General features: G+C 47.7%; 1 protein-coding gene across 3 annotated transcripts in view; it reads right to left on the bottom strand.

Annotated features, from left to right (window-relative positions):
- Positions 1–4130, bottom strand: part of Adamtsl3 (ADAMTS like 3) — a 251825-nt gene extending 247695 nt beyond the window's left edge. For all 3 annotated transcript variants that reach the window (XR_015736267.1, XM_087901260.1, XM_087901261.1), the window contains exons 1-2: positions 3372–4130; positions 1985–2086 (exon numbers count right to left, since the gene is read on the bottom strand). Coding sequence is in view for 2 of the 3 variants with exons in the window: in XM_087901260.1 (XP_087757386.1) it covers positions 1985–2086; positions 3372–4022 (753 nt within the window). In the remaining variant the exon portion in view is untranslated. The remainder of the gene's footprint in view (positions 1–1984; positions 2087–3371) is intronic.
- Between the last annotated feature and the right edge of the window lie 12687 nt (positions 4131–16817).

Here is a 16817-nt window from a genome sequence, read left to right on the forward strand (position 1 = left end):
CGCCATACATAACAGTGGTGGTGTTGGGATTCCAGCAGTGGGTAGCATGGATGGCTGAGACTCCTGCCCGGGAATCGTATGTCATGCCCTTCCATGTGTGCTACACTGTTCATAGAAACAGCACTGCCACAGGCACACGGAGAAGGGAAAATCCAAAGAGGTCACTGAGTGATTCAAGCTGGGCAAACGCTCCCTTAGAACAGAAGGCAGCAGACAGATTCAAAGCACACAGAGATGGTCTAGAAGGGAAAGGGACAAAGAGAAATACTCTGTCTTGGAGGTTCAGCCCCCTTGGCCAGGAAGAAATATCTCTGAAGTTCATGGATTCTATTTTAGATCCTTTGGTGAGATGGAAAAGTAAACCATCTTGTTCTTATAACTGCACTGCACCATGCTGTCCAGAAAAATCCCTAAGCCATGCCTTTCAATCTTAACTTTTTTTAAGATTTATTTTATTTTAAATTATATGTATGGGGGTGCAGTGCACACGCATGGCGCAGTTGCTCCTGGAAACCAGAAGAGGGAGTCAGGGCCTCAGGAGCTGGCAGTTACCCCAGGTCCCAGGAACTGAACTCAGTTCTCTGCAAGGGCAGCAGAGATCCTGACTATTCAACTTCTCTCCATCCTCTTAGCCTTTGTTCTAACAAAAATATATCCACTTAAAATATGGCGACAGAGGAGTACCGTCAAATGGGATAAAGGGGATGATATCCCTTGCTAACCAGTTGTGTATAAACCGCAGAATCGATGGAGTACTGAAAGGGGCTTAAAGGCAGTAAATCCAAGAGAACACAGCAAGGCGCAGGGGCCTCTACTTCGTTTACCCGGGGTATAGATTTTCATCCATGCCTGCATGCTTGTTTAACAGACTTAAGCCCTTAAGTACTAGGCTGTCTGCTAAGACCATGAGGGCTCACAGACCACAGCCAGCAGTGAAATCCGCAGGGAAGCGTTGTCTTGTTCTAAGTCACAAAAGACATTGCACGGGATTAGCAGCCACCCTCAGGACATGGTATTAACTGAAATGTTCCCCTGCATTTGGAGGTCAGGGCCCACACACTTTCTTGGCGGAATCTGGCTGCAAACATATTTGTCTGGATTTCACTTTGTTATAAACCAAAGGGTTGTAGAAGAAACCTGGATGTTCCAGCTATCCTGAAACGGAAGAAGGCCCAGCAATCCTGGGTTTGCATTCCAACTTAACAATGACAAACCGGAGGGAAGCGGGGACTGCTCTTATGAAGGGAAACCGAGTTCCATTTCTCGCCATCTCTACTGCTCCCTACTGTCTCTTCGGCAGTGCCAGCTGCTCTCCTTTGAGTTTGCCAAGTAGAAAAATAACTATGCAATCTATGAGCTCAGTTTCTCAGGCTGGGTGAAAAAAACAAGAGTCTAGAGCAGTTTCTCATCCTGTGGTTCGAGACCCTCTGGGGGGGGGGGTCGAATGACCTTTTCACAAGCGACTAAGACCATCGGATATGCATTACATTACAATGCATAACAGTAGCAAAATTACAGCTATGAAAAAGCAATGGAAATAATTTTATGCTTGGGGGTCACCATAACATGAGGAGTTGTTAGGAGGACTGAGATCCAGTGTCCTAGAGAGAGGACCGCACCATAGTGGGCTGTGTTAACGGAGTAAATCCAGAATACTCACTTAGTGGCTAACCTAGTGTAGGCATCAGCCTCTTCCTGACCTCTAACCGTGTAGCCTCGCTGGGCTCATGCACACAGCCACCGTAGGCAGAAAAGACGGGGTTCACCCAAGCCCCAAGTTGCAAGTGGTACGTGGGTCCGCAGTGGTATCAAGTTCCTGGTCTCTGAACGATGCCTACAGAGACACCAACCACAACACTATCTGCGCGAGATTCTCCCGACGCAGTGTTAACGCTGGTCCTATTAACATCTTACACGGCCTGGAATCATACTGCTATGCAAAGACAAGCACGCTCTGCATTCTCAGTGTCCCCCATCCTGTTACCTGCAGATGGCCGGGGCACATGAAGATCACCCATGCCAGCAGCCACCGGGATCCAGTCCAGAAAGACAGAGGGTCCAATATCCTAGAAGCCTCCCTCACCGCCTACAAAAAAGAAAAACAGAGAAGACCTAATTTCCAACCAGCTCTGGCTCCAGAGATAGTCTGTGAGCTGAGAGACCAATCGGAGGGCTGAGACCCTGAAGCCAGGCAGTGTCTCGGGAAGGTTTGTGTTGGCCCAGGATGGGACTGCCTGCGGCAGAATGGAGACAATATGGAGCTCCCTTTAGGATGAGCCCTCCAAGACTGGGGAGGATGCAGGAACTGTCCCCACCCCCAGGCAGCAACTCATACTCCCAGCGCTCCAGAAGTCGAGACACCCCTGCACCAGCCACCTCCCGGCCTGATTGTCAGCACCAGGGTGTGGCGTTTGGCGTGTCTAGGGAAGTCAACCTACAGCCAAGGGTCCGGGCACCTGCCATTTTAGGCTCCTTGAGGCAAAAATGAGTCCAAAGCCACCTACACTAGGCCAGAGAGAGGAAGGAACCTGCCTACGGTCACACTCTTAAAAACAGTGACTCTAGGAGTGGACCGCAGATCAGATAGTTTGAGGCATTTCTCACTATACATACAATGCCCTCTGCTTCCACGCCTGTGGCTAAAAGAGCTGGGGTGGGGGAGGACAGTCCTGTAGAGTGAGTCTCTTAAAGGTGAGGAAGGACTAAGCCCAGGAGGGCGATGGGGAACTTTTTTTTTCTCTCCAAGTGTGTTTTCCTGTCAATTTACAGAGGACTGAATTTGAGAGGAGACTGGAAAAGCCGAGGTCACACTCGACTCCCGCTTCGCCTCGCGGGCGCCTTGGCGGAGTCGGTGTCCGGGGGCGGGTCGGTGGCTTCTCTCCATCTGGAGAAAGCATTAAGGCCTGGCTTAATGCGATCCGCAAATGTGCTGCTGTTTCCGACCTGAGGCGGCAACTCTGGGACGAAGAGAGGCGGCCAGGGCCGGGCCGGGGACCACGCGCCCCTCTCAGCTGGCTCGCACACTCCAACGCCCGCCACCCTCACGCCTACTATTCCTGGCGTGCATCTCGCCTGGGTTCTCTGCGCTCCAGGCGTACGAGCTTCAGTACCCAACCCGCAGGACCTTCGGACTCTCCAGACTGCTATCAACCCGCAGTCCACTGACCCTGCAGGGTGTCCCGTCATCGAGAGCGCCCCTCGCTCTCTGAGGACCCAGGAAGGTTCTGCCCAAAGTTTCCGGACCCGGTGGTGTGCGCCTACCCAGATCTATCTAAGTCCCATAGGGTGGTGCTCAGGTTGTGAAGCCCCGCTTAGGACCAGCAGAGGACCCTACTTGCCAGTGTCATTCCCATCAATTTGCTCAGCCTTACCATCCTAGGAGAGACCTGTCTCTGGATCTCCGTTGGTGTCCCTTCTCCCAACCCGGCGCCGCAGCAGCGTCTCTGGGTGCCGCGGGGATGTGCGATGCGGAGACGGAGATGAGCAGCACCAATTCGGCTCGGCGACACCTCGTGCGCAGCGCGGGATCCCGATGGTCCCCGACGCCGGCCTCCAGCCCGCGCCGCCGCCAAAGTTAAATGGGGCTGGGACGCGGCCGCCCCGCCTGTCCCGCCCCTCCGGGCGCGCGGAGCGCAGGGCTGGCCCCGGCCCAGAGGCGGAGGGCGCGCGCCGCCACCTGCGCCGTCAGTCCCGCAAGTGCGTGTCGCGCCCCGGGGCCGGTCGGTCCGTGCCCGCTCTTCGTCCTCCGCTCGAATCCCCAGTCGCTGGGAACGCGAGGACGAGCTGGGCAGCCGAGCCGCAGCCGGGCGGCTCTGTTCGCGCGGAGCCGCGGCGGCGGCCACGGGGAGACTCGGCTGGAACGCTTCTCCGCCCGCTTCCTGGAAGCCACTCCTCGCCCTGGGCCTGCAGCCAGGCCTGGTGCCAGGAGCCCCGGCTGCCGCCGCCGCCGGCAGCGCGCTGGGGAGAGGCAGCGGCTGTGCCGCGGGCCAGCCGGGCCAGCCGGGCCAGTGCAAGGATGCCATCCCCTCCCACCTCCGCTGCCTGGCCCCGGCGCCTGCTGAGTCGTGCCCCGCGAAGGGCTGCCTGGAGACACTGGCTCGTGCATGGAGCCTTAGGAGCTTGACCAAGACCCATCAGCAGCCTTTGCAATCCAGGGACTTTCGACTGCAGGGGACCCTGGGTGACCCAGCAGGAGCACCTAAACCTGCTATATGAAGCCCAGGGTATGAAACTGGTTTGGGTGACCCGGAACTCCAGACCTGTTCGAAAATAAATTCAGCACCAGAGCCTAGGGTTTGGAATGAAGGCATCTCAGTCGGGAATGGAGGCAGGGTTGAGGTTGCCTTGGGCACTTTTGAAGGGAAGAAAAGTCAGGGAAGACACACAAGAGCCTCGGCTTCATTCCAACAACAGGAGTCAAGGGTCAGGGTGTTCCTTTTAAGGTCTGCAGCGCTGTACCACCACCCTTGGTTCTGCCGAGCGGTGTGTGTGTAGTCAGCCATCCCCAAAGCAGTAGTTCCTAGCGTTATCTCAATTTCTGGGGAAATAGCTTGCCCGCGGTAATCAGAGAGGCCAGGTCGGGAACTGGTCCCTACTTCTCTCGGGAGTCTGAAACACTTACATCCCAAGTTGCTCTCTTGACCGCTGGACTGTTGGTGCTTCCAGACGGTCACAAGCATTGCCAAGAGTTTCCCCTACCTGCCTTCCTCGCCTTTTCTTCCCCTCCCCAGTCAGATTGCTTCCTCCCACCAGAGAAGCCTCTGGTGTCCCTCCACTCCAGGCAAGAAAGGGATTGGAATCCTAGGGAAAATGAGCAGGTGGCGACGGATGAGGAGAGATTCAGAAGGAGTCAAGAGAAGAGGACAGAGCTAGACTGTGACTGACTCACCTAGAGACGACTAAGTCTCTCTGTTCACCCCAGTTTAGCTCTGGAACGTGGGGCAAACAATGTATTTATGAATACTGGGCTTTTACTGTGGTGGGGAAGACAGGCTCAGGTTCCCATGAGCCTCTGGTTACATTTTGTCAGCCAGTTGGCACAGGGCCTTATTTTATAGACGTTTCTGTGTTAAGACACCATAACACACGTTCACACGTTCACACTGACCTGAGCACCTGTCCCTCCCCTGACAGAGACTGCTGCTCTCTATTCAACTGTGTGTCACAGCCTCTTGGGCCCTGGGGACACACAGACAGCACTGTATCCAAGGGTGGCTTAAAACAGTGAAAGCGCAAACAACAAAATGTTGCGATGAGGACTTTTAGGAGAACAGTGTACACAGGAAGAGCTGAAGCAGACACAGGGAAGGGTGTCTTGTGGGACCTTCGTGGTGAATGTGCACACCGGTGAATTCACAACCTTCAACTGGTCTTCAGATGGCTTCAGAAATGCTCTGTGCATTGGTTATAGGGTGACAGGTGACGAGTGTTTTAGAAAGACATCGCAGAGGAGAAGGATCCATGGTGTGCTCATCTATGTCAGTGAGTCGGTAGAGGAACAGCCGTGTTTACATTTCAGAACATCTTTGACACATCACGTGGTGGTGTGAGTGAGAATGGCCACCAGGGGATCACATATTTGAATCCTTAGTCCCCAGCGGATAAATGGTTGGTGAAGGATGAAGAGGTGTGGCCATGTTGGAGGAAGAAGACCTGTACATCAGCATGTAAAGCCCTCAGCTACTGCTCTGGCACCAGGCCTGCCTGCCGCTGCCACGCTCCCCACCTTGATAACACACTAACCCTCTCAAACTGTAAGCAAGCCCCCAATAAATGCTATTTTTTTTAAATAACAGTCTCTTTGGCCATAATGTCTCTCCACAGCAATTAAACAGTGACGAGGACACACCAGTATCTGTTCGAGGCATTCGACAGGTATTATTGATTCAGCCACTGGGGTAGCTTATTGGGTGGTGTCTTGCTTTGACCCAGCATAAAACACTTAAGAGATTTCTTTTGCCTCACAGGTTCAAAGGCGCCAGTTTATTGCGGCAGAGCAGACATGGTGAGACAGAGCGAAGTTCTCATCTTGGTGGTCAGAAGGCAGAGGAAAGGAAAGGGACCTGAGACCTGCCAACCGGTCTTTAAAATTACAGCCTCAGTAACCTCCCTCCTCCAGGTAAGACTCTACTCTCCCAAGTTTGGACCACCTGCCAAAACAGCACCATGGGCTGGGCAGCAAGCACCCGTGCAAGAGCCTGGGGGGAGCATTTCACATTCAAAAGGCAACAAGTGAATGTTTTTATTCCTCTTTTACAAATGAGGCCCCAGAGTAGAAAGATTTAAGCACCATATGTTCTTAGCAACTAGGCCGATCTCTCAAACCATTCGCCTTCTAAACACTGGCCTTCAAGTATCATGGAAGTCATTGGAAAACTCGCATGAATATTCAAGGAGAAATGGAGAATTCAAAGAACTATTGTGTGTATGCCTTGGCAGCTGCATCAAGCTCGACTCCCTGTGTGCACGACAGAGCAAGGCCCTGAGGATGCCTCCCGAGATGGGGACATTGCTGGGAATGTTTAAGTGGCTCTGCTCTTAGGTATTAAAGTCTCCACAGAACTTCCTGTCTCCTTTTCCCTCGGGCGCTTTTGATTCCTGAGGTGGCCTCCAAGGAATGTGTCACACTGTAAACTGGGGCCATAACAGGCTTTATTTCTTCGGGTCCCATCTAGAGTCAGGCTGTCCTTGCAAAGAGTTGACTGAGGGAGGAAACCAGAAAAATAATACCACCCTCACTCTTACGGAAGTTCCGCCACTCTGGTAATCCTGGCATGTTGAGGCATCTCTTATGGGTGGCTGAGGCGCTGTGAATTAGGATTACAAAGGGTTATAAAGAGCAGACTCCACCTCTCTGCACCTCAGAAACGTCCCAATGTGACAGTTAACCTTACCGGTCACCTTGACTGGATTCACAACCACTGAGGACATTATAAAGCATATGCCTGGCGTCATGTTTCGAGATGTCTGGATCCATCCTGATGTGTCTGACCTAATGAATGCATTGGTCCCTTGATGGATTCATAATGCAAACACATAACTGGGAGTGTTGAAAGACAGGGGTGGACCTACTCAGAGGAAATAGGCTACTGGGGGGGGGGGGGCGGTGTTTAGAGGCTCTGGCTTCCCCTGGATCCTTCCTGTATTCCCTTTTCTTTGCTTCCTGGCTGCTGTGGTGGGGACTGCTCTGTTTTCTCACGCCGCTCCCACCATGATAGAGTGACATCTCTGAGACTGTGGAAGTCCCAGGATGTTGGACACAGCAGAATCTGAGACCTTCGCCAAGGAGAGCTGCGAATAGGAAGAGTAGTCAGATAGAGGGGGCGTGGATCACAAACAGCAAAGCTGGAGGGATGGGGCCCTCCAAAGCCATTTAAAACTGAAGCCCCAGATACTCGACGGGGAGCTGTAGGCTTTGATTATTTACCTGCTGGGTTTGGGGCTTTTTTAGAATAGGAATTTATTTTGTGTGCTATTGTATGTTGAAAGTTTGTAATGGCTTTTTATTTTTGGCAGGGCGGGGTGTCACAGTTAAGAGACTTTGAAACTGTGTTGAGATTATTAAAGACTATGGGAACTTCTGGAGTTATATGAAATGCATTTTGCATCATGAGGAGGTCATGGGTCTCTGGGGGACAATGGGCTGGATGTGGTGGTTTAATGAGAAATGTCTCCCAACAGCTCACGTATTTGTACATGTGGTCCCCAGTTGGTGGGACTGTTTGGGGGGATTATGGAACTTTCAGGAGGTGCATGCTTGCTAGAGGAAGCACATCACTGGCAAATGGCTTGAGGGCCTATAACCCCCCACACACACACACACCCTACCTCTGCTTCCTGTGTGTTTGTAAAAATGTGACCACCCAGATTCCTGCTCCTGCAGCCACGCCATGCCTTCCCCACTATTGTGGACTCTCCCTCTGGAAGAGAGGTCTAAAATAAACCCTTTCTTCGTTAAGTTGCTTTGGTAGTGGTTCATCGCAGCGGCAGAGAGGTTCCACTTACCGCATACCCTTACTCTTGGTTCTGCTCTCTGCCTGGACTCCAACCCCATGGAATTCCTGGGGGATGAGGAGGTTGGCAGTCCTTAAAGGTAGGACAGTACAAGAAAGACTAGGGCCTCATAATGTTTTCTGAAGGATGAAGTTAGGTTTGGTAGCCGGGAGATTCTGTGAGCCACACCCCAAAAGGTTAACTTCTGCTGGCTTCTGGGGCGAGGAAGATGCTGGCCTGGCTCAGAGGTGTTTGCAACTCACACCTTGAGAATGCTATACATGTACACAACACAGGTCCTCAGAGACCCTGCTGTGGACTGTGGACAAACACAGACGCCTTGCAGAGTGTCTTCATCACCTTAGCATGCCCGCCCTGCCCCTGAGAAGATCCTATCCCTGCCCCCAGGGGCCGCAAGATGACCTAGATTACCTACACCAAGAAGTACAGGTCAGGAAACTCAGTGCCGGCCCAACATGGGCCATGAATTGGGAGACTGAAGGCAAGTCATGTCACTGTCTGAAGACAAACCTTCCAAGTCCACGAGTTAGAAAGCTGCAGCAGGTCCTACCTGAGCACACTGTGGTCTGTTTTCTCACTTGCCATGTGGACTATAATACTGCTCACTGTTTGGGTGTGACTTGTTGCCCAAGGGTTCAGATGTTGGTAGCTTGGTCCCCAGTGCAGAAGTGTGAATGGGAGGCTCTCGGGTCTTTGAGCACCACCCTCAGAAGGGGCTAAGGTATTTCTCGTGGGACCTGATTTAGTTCTTAAATTTGTTATGAGAGCAAGTCTATCCATAACACCGAATTCTCTCCTCCTCCCTTACTAGATACTTAAGCACTGTGGCTATTTGGATTGTAGCTTACACATCAAAAGCTTCAAAACTAACATCCATATAAGAGAACACATACAATATTTTCTTTTACTTAGGATGTATTATTTTATTTTAGTTTTGGTTTTTCGAGACAGGTTTTTGTGTGTAACAGCCCTAGCTGTCCAGGAACTAACTCTTGTAAACCAGACTGGCCTTGAACTCACAGAGATCCACCTGCCTCTGCCTTCTGAGTGCTGGGATTAAAGGTGTGCACCACCACCACCCAGCTAGGATATTTTTTATAGTTCCATTCATTTACCAGATAATTTCATAATTTTCTTTTTTTTAAGAGCTGAATAATATTCCACGGTATACGGGTGCCACATTTTTGTTATCTGTTTGTTAGTAAATAGACATCTAGGCTGCTTCCAGTTTCCGGCTACAATGAAAAGAGCAGCAACAAACACCGATGAACAAGAATCTCTGCAGGAGGATGTAGAGTCCTTTGGGTATATGCACGAGACTGGTTTAACTGGATTTTAAGGTAAATCTGATAGGGGAGTTCAGCCAATCACATTCTGTTTTGGGGGCGTGCCGCCCTCAGGCTAAAGCCTGCCTATAAACCTAGCAAGCCCACTCCTCTAGCCCCCTTTTCGCCTGGCTCCTGAGTCCGGACAGATCGTTTGAATTCTGGTGTAAGCTGTTGTAAGTCTTACTTCTGTTTATTAAAGATGTATATTTTGTATCAAGATAGTCTGGGGACTTTTCATTACCAGTCACCCTGCGGCTTCATAAATCCATTCCCAGCTCTCTGAAGAACTGACACACTCATCTCCATAGTGGCTGTTGCAACTTGTACTCCCACCAGAAACGAAGAATCGTACCCCTTTCTCCACATCTTCACCAGCATGAGCTGTAATCCATTATATTAACCTTGGTCCGTGTCTGGGGTAAGATGAAATCTCATAGTTGTTTTAATTTGCATTCCCCCGATGGTTAAGAATGCTGAACACTTCCAAGTGTTCTCAACCTTGTGTTCTATCTTTTGAGAGCTCCCTATTTAGTTCTGTGCCCCATTTTCAATTGGGTTATTTGTTTGCTTGGTGTTGGCTTTTTTTTAGTTCTTTATATATTCTCGATACTAACCTTCCATGAGATGTATAACTGGTAAAAGGGATTTTCCCATTCTGAACGCTGCTGCTTTGCAAGAGTGAGCCACAACCATAGTTCAGTCCCCCACTCATCCTTGCCTCCTCGTAGGAGATGGGAATGAACACAGAGACCCACAATGGAGCATGTGTAGAGTGAGAGACTTTAGGGTGCTCAGCCCTAGGTGGGATGTCTTCACCCAAGTCCTGCCCTTAAATCTCAGAGATCTGAGCAGAGTAGGAGGCATGAAGACCGTAAGGGAGACAGACAGGCTGGATGACTTCAACGAAACAGCATCTTATACATGTGTGAACAGGACTGTTACACATAGGAACGCACAGAGACTGTGGCAGCATGCACAAGTTCAAGCCAGACAGGGTCTCAGCTCCGAGAGGGTGAAATGGACACGGAGTAACCAAGAAGCTATTTGTAATTGATAGCCACTAGCAAGGGGAAAATGAGTTTCCTCGAATGGAGTGCCTCTGGGTATATAAACAACATGGACATGGACTGAGGGCAGGGCCCATGTACAGGAATAGTTGGGAAAAACAAAGCAAACCAGCAAACAGAAAAACATGGTTTCTGTGGACTTTTTGTTTTGTGTTGACACTTTTTCCTTACTGAATTTTTGAGATTTTTCTTTTTAAAAAGAGAACAAAACCAAAACCAAACAAACAAAACCAAACAATGTGTTATGGATATGTATACATTCTTAGAAGTTCCATGCATCTTTATGTCCCAGTCAGTTATACATTTGGCACTTCATCTTGAAGTACTGCCTTCTAAAGGAATTATCCTGAGATGCCAAAAAATATGATGAGGAGATTTTTAAGCAATTGTGGTGTGTATGTGTGTGTGTGTGTGTGTATGTGTGTATGTGTGTATGTGTAATGTGATTATGAGTTTTTAGGCTATGACAAGTATGTGGAGACCAGAAAACAACTTTGTGGGGTCTACTTTATTCCATTTTCATATGGTGATCAAGAGGAGGTGATCACCCTTGCACACCAGAGACATCGCTCACTAAGCTGTCTCACTGGTGCCCAAATAAGCCTAGTTGGAACATTACATCAGTAAAATATTGTCTTCTTTTTACATTGCAAACATATTTTCATTGTAGGACAGAAAAAAACAGGACAAATTGAATAGTAAATCCTATTTGCAAATAAAAAAAACAAGCTTGGTGGTGGTGGTGCATGCCTTTAATCCCAGGACTGGGGAGACAGAGGCAGGGGGATTTCTATGTGTTTGGGAGAGAGAGAGAGAGAGAACATAAAGTTGGTTAAGTCGAAAGGTGGAGAGGGTCTGGGAGGAGTTAAAGAAAGAGAAACATGATCAAAATATATCGTATGAAAAATTTTTCATTGACAAAAGAGCAGGCCTAATCCTTCTCTTTGGTGTCCTCTCTGGCAGTAGAGATTTCTCATTCCCACACAAGCCCCCTCTGTGGTGACAGGACTCACTATGAGCCCTGGATCTGAGCTGATGCCAGGGGTAAGCCCTTGAGCATCTAGAAATGGGGTCTACATAAATTTCCTTTCTTTGTAAAGCTATGCATCCTCAATAGTGTCATCGTGATGAGAAAACGGACCTTACCAGATCTCTAATCCAGAGCTTAAGTCTAGGAAGGGACCCCTATCACAGCCAGACCAATAACAGGAAAGCAAACCGGCACACAGATTTAAACATTACACACCAGCAAGCAAGAGTCTTGCTTAAGATTACCTGTGCTTTCCCCTTAGTCCCAGTAAGTTTGCTCAACTGATTTTTCCAGAACAAATTTGAGGCTATGAATTAAGGAGAGGCAGGATGTCCAAGAAGAGGCATATTGACCACATAAAAGTAAGGCTGAAAATAAATTCCAACACTTTAGTCTGTTATAACTGGGTCATCTCACTGGAGCCCGAAAGAGACACCCAGGCATGGCATAATGCTGTGTTCTTGTTCATGAATTCAGGTTACCCAGGGACATATTTGAGTGTTCAGTTCTGTCTACAGATATATGGAAATAAATGCTACTGCTTACAAAAGTATTTGCTCACAAAGGAAGGGACAACAGAATCCCAGTTATCTATTGTAACATGAGGGGCCAGCTTGTTGGGGTTTCTGTCCCGCCCAGTACCCCAACAAGCCAGCAAGTCCCAAGGAAAATCACACGGAGTCTACATTAGGTTATAAACTGATTGGCCCTTAGCTCTGGCTACTTATTAGCTCTTATAACATATATTACCCCATTATCCTTATCTATGTTAGTCACACAGCTCAGTACCTTTTTCAGCTGGGCAGGTTACATGCTGTCTCTTCAGTGATCTGCGCAGGAGTGGCTGAGAGAGAGCTTCTGCTTCCAGAATACTCCCAGTCTCTTTTCTCCACCCCTACTTCCTGTCTGGCTTTCCCACCTATACTGCCTGCCTGGCCAATCAGCGTTTTATTAAAATATGATTGACAGAATACACACAATTCTCCCGCACCAATCTATGGAAAGCGATATAATATAAGCGGTGAGGTTAGCTATGTTGCTCTGGCTCTCCTCCGGGGCCACCGGCTCACACCGCCACAGCACAACCGTACTGTTCTGGAGAACACATTGCTTTATACTGGAGAATACACAGACAGAGTCAAAAATCATTTTTTTCAGTAAGATCGCATATTGTGCTTAAACTTTCTCACTTAAAATACTACTTTCCCTAAGGAAAGGAGTTACTTATTAATCTTAGTACTTCATTCTTTATCCTTCACTTTCTAAAAGAAATTCCGTCTGGGATTCCATCCCTAACAACTCAGGAACACCATGTTTTCCTCTGTGAATGATCCGTTTGAAGGAAAAGAGTGGCGTGAAAAACATTAAATCGCCCCTACACCCTACACTAGTGAACCCTTGATGGTCATTTTCTGACATGCCACCAAGTGTTGTAAACAAAGGCATCTTCCCTGAGGTTGGGCCACCTTCACTGGTGACCAGCACGAGATAGGGCCACATGCTTTCCTTAAGTCCCCTCCCCCGAGCTGAAAGGTCTTCCCTCCCCTAAAAAAATAAGTTCAATAAAAACATTTCTACGTATTGCATTTTGCTGAGCACATTAACTTAGGCAGGATTTTGTTAGCCAGTTAAGTGTTTTCCCTTTTCTTTTACACAGATAATGTTGTGTGGCTGAGGGTGAAGACCCAGTTTCTTCCAAACCCCTCAGTTTAGGAAGGGTCCGGTCAGCGTGATGCAGCAAGAGGCAGTACACGGTCGCTGACCATCTACCTCCTGTCAAATCTCTGCACGGACTTAGAAACACGGTGGCCACACGTGCTATGCAGAAGTCAATGAGATAAATACACCCGGGGTGAAAGAACAGGAAACTACAAACTCCTAAGGCAGTAACTAGCTCAGTCTCTGGACTGGTAGAGGGTTTATTTTGTTAGTTTATTTTAGGGTAAGTAATAATTTGGGTTAAAAGTATAAGCATAAGTACTAGCTCTTGCTACAAAAAAATCACCTCAACGTTTCGCTCTCTGTGTATTCTCTAGCGCAAACAACCTGTCATATCAAAGGTGTGTTTCAGGAGAGTGTAAGGTAGACGTGGTGGCAAAGGCCCCTGGCCCTGGCTACTAAAAACTGGGGATGGACATCAGGAGGTCAGAAGGTTGAAGGGAGCCTGCACAACATAGCACACCTCGTCTCTTATATTCTATCTCTTGGATATGACTTACAAAATAAATAATACAAATGGCTGTGAGGTAGATCGAACAATGAAGAACTTTCTCACATATTCTAGAACAAATCCTACTGAGGGAAACAATGTTGCAAGCTTGAATTTATTCCAAAGGACCAGGAAACCTGCTGTGGCACTGTCTCTCCCAGAAATGACACTGAAGCTTTGCGCACCTCAGCAAGGGGGAAACTAACAGACGCACTGATGTGGACGGAAGGTATCTCTTCAGGACTCTGCCCCTAGATCAAGAAAGAAGGGCAACTAAGGGATGCTGAGAGCAGGAGTCTTCCTCAGGGATGAGCCTGGAACTCATATACACACAAGCAGTGACAAATGGATCAGCAGGCTATATTTATATATTTATGTATGTGTGTAAAACAACAACAATAACAATGATGATAATAATAATAATAATAATAATAATAATAATAATAATAATAATAATAAAAGGGACCATGAATTTGAGAGAAAGCAAAGAGAGGCATGGAAGGAGCTGAAGGGAGGAAAGAGAAGTAGGAAAATTATGTAAGTATATTTTAATTTAACTAAAAATTTTTTCAACATAATAATGCTGAGAAAATGATGTCGACATGTAAAAAAATAAAATTAGATCCACATCTATCACCGTGCACAAAAACTGACTCAAAATGAATCAAAGACCTAAGTGCGAAACCTGAGACATCCAAACCGCTAGAAGAAAACCCAGGCAGTGCCCCACATGGCACAGGGGTAAACATTGGCCAGGAGCTGAGGCCAACAGGTGACAAACGGAACCTCATTAACCTAAAGAGCTTCTGCACCGCTAATGAAGCCACCAAGTGAGGAGAAAGCCCACAGAAGGGGAGAGAGTAGCCGCCGGCTGTGCAGCTGAGCAGAGGACTGAAATCCAGAATACAGAGAGAACTTAGGGCCTGCAGAGAGGGCTCCGCGGTTCAGAGCACTGGGTGCTCCTGCAGAGGACATGGAGACGTGGTTCCCAGCGCTCACATGGTACTCACAATCACCTGTAACTCTAGTTTCGGCAGATCAAAAACCCCCTTTTGACTTACATAGGTAATAGGCATGCACATGGTACACATATACACATGAAAGCAAAACATTTGTACACATAGTAAGTCTCAAAACAAAAAAAGGAAAGAAACATTAAACCCCCCCCCCCAAAAAAAAACCCACAAAAGTTCCATTAGAAAAACGGGCCTGGGATCTGAGAAGAAAGTTCTCAAAACAAACAAACAAACAAACAAATAAATAGAAATAGCTAAGAAATATCCCCCAAAAATGTTCATTGCCCTAACAGTTAGGGAAATGCAAATCCAAACAACTTTGAGATCCACCCCAATCCAAACGGCAAAGATCAACAACCAACAAGCAATGCTGGAGGAGGTGGCCGAAAGGGAACTCTCAACTGTGGGGGCTGCAAACTCTCTAGCCACACTGGAAATCAACACGGAGAAACTCCAACAGCTAAAACAAATCTCGCACATGACCCAGCTAACCCATTCCTTGGCATGGCCTCAAGGACTTGAGAGCCACTCCACAGATAGCCGCTCAGCCATGTTCACGGCTGCTCTGTTCTCAATAGCTGAGAAATGGAAACAGCCTGAATGTCCCCCAGCAGATGACTGGGTACTGAAATGCAGTACACATACACTATGGAATATCATTTTGCTGTAAAGAAAACTGAAATCAGGAATTTTCCAAGTAAACAATGGAACTGGAAGATCATACTGGGGAAAGGAACATAGATCCGGAAAGACAAATGTCCCGTGTTCTTTTCCACCTGAGATTCCTAGCTCCGAGGCTTCAGATGTGAGTGCTTGTCCTGGAGTTACTACAAAACTGTTAGAGCCCGTGGTGACTCCAACACATCCACTGGATGCTTGGAAGCCTCTGATCTGACGGTGCTGTCTTTGCTCAATCACACAGCTCCGATCAACACTGCTGTGGAGCCATAGGCTCCTGATTTTACGATATTTTGCTATCTGATGCTTCTATCTGTAACTGCTATCTGTTCCTTTACTTTCTCTTGCTATCGATTTAAGAAATGCACCCAACCAAACCTAAAAGCTATCATAAATCATTCTCTATATACAGATCAGCATAAAATGAAAATCTTCTCCAGTCAACCTTTAGATTCCAATAATATATCTGCAAATCGTATTTCTGGCAAGGAGTTAATAAATCATAAATGGAATTTATACAAGTCAATGGTAAAAAGTAAAATAAAACAAGAGCAAGGAGCCCAAATAATGGTCAACAAAGAAAGGTGCTCAGTATCAGCAATCAGGAAGAAAACAAAACCACAGTGGGTTGCAGTGAGTGTGCTAATCTTTGGTTTTTCTTTCCACGGTTTCTAGTGGGTCACTGCAGTCTGAAAATATTAAATAGAAAATTCCAGAAATGAGCAATTCCTTGTTATAACTTACAGACCACTCTGAGTAATGTATTTAAATCTTACACTGTCTTGCTCCATTGTGCCCAGGACATGGACCATCTCGATGTCTAGTGTGTCCACACTGTATCCACTACCTGCTCACTTAGCAAGGTGTCTGCTGTCAATCTCCTGCAGTGGAATAGCAGCACTTGTGTTGAAGCAATATTTACTGTACTGCATATGCCCTTCCTAATACATCCTCAGTACGAAGTTGGAGATGCCAACTCCAACTTGGGAAAAGCTGTAAGGTGTTTGATTTAAGCAAAAATTAGGAGCTTCTTAATAGGTAAATTAATCATGTGCTAAGGTTGATAAAAATCTGTGGTAGAATCTATGAAATTGTGAAGACAAAATTACTTTACCATCCCACCACAGACAACAGACGTGAGAGCCACAGTACATGGAAGATGCTTAGTTAAGATGGAAGGGCACTAAATCTGTGCACACAAACCACATAGGCAGAATCTGTGTGTGTGTCTGTATTTCTGTCTCTTTCTCTGTGTATGTGTATCTCTGTCTCTATGTCTCCGTATGTCTCTCTCTCTCTCTCTCTCTCTCTCATGTGCGTGTGTGTGGGGTATATCCCCTGCAGTAAGGGGAAATGACTGTCACCTCACATTATCAGAGACAAGTGATAAGAGGTGATGAGGGGTTGGAAAAGGGGGGGTGCCACGACACTCTAGGTGGTAATGTAAATTGACGTAATGTCATAGAAAGCAATATG

This window comes from Myodes glareolus, chromosome 24 (genome assembly GCF_982192425.1).
Source record: "Myodes glareolus chromosome 24, mMyoGla1.1, whole genome shotgun sequence".
NCBI lineage: Eukaryota > Metazoa > Chordata > Mammalia > Rodentia > Cricetidae > Myodes > Myodes glareolus.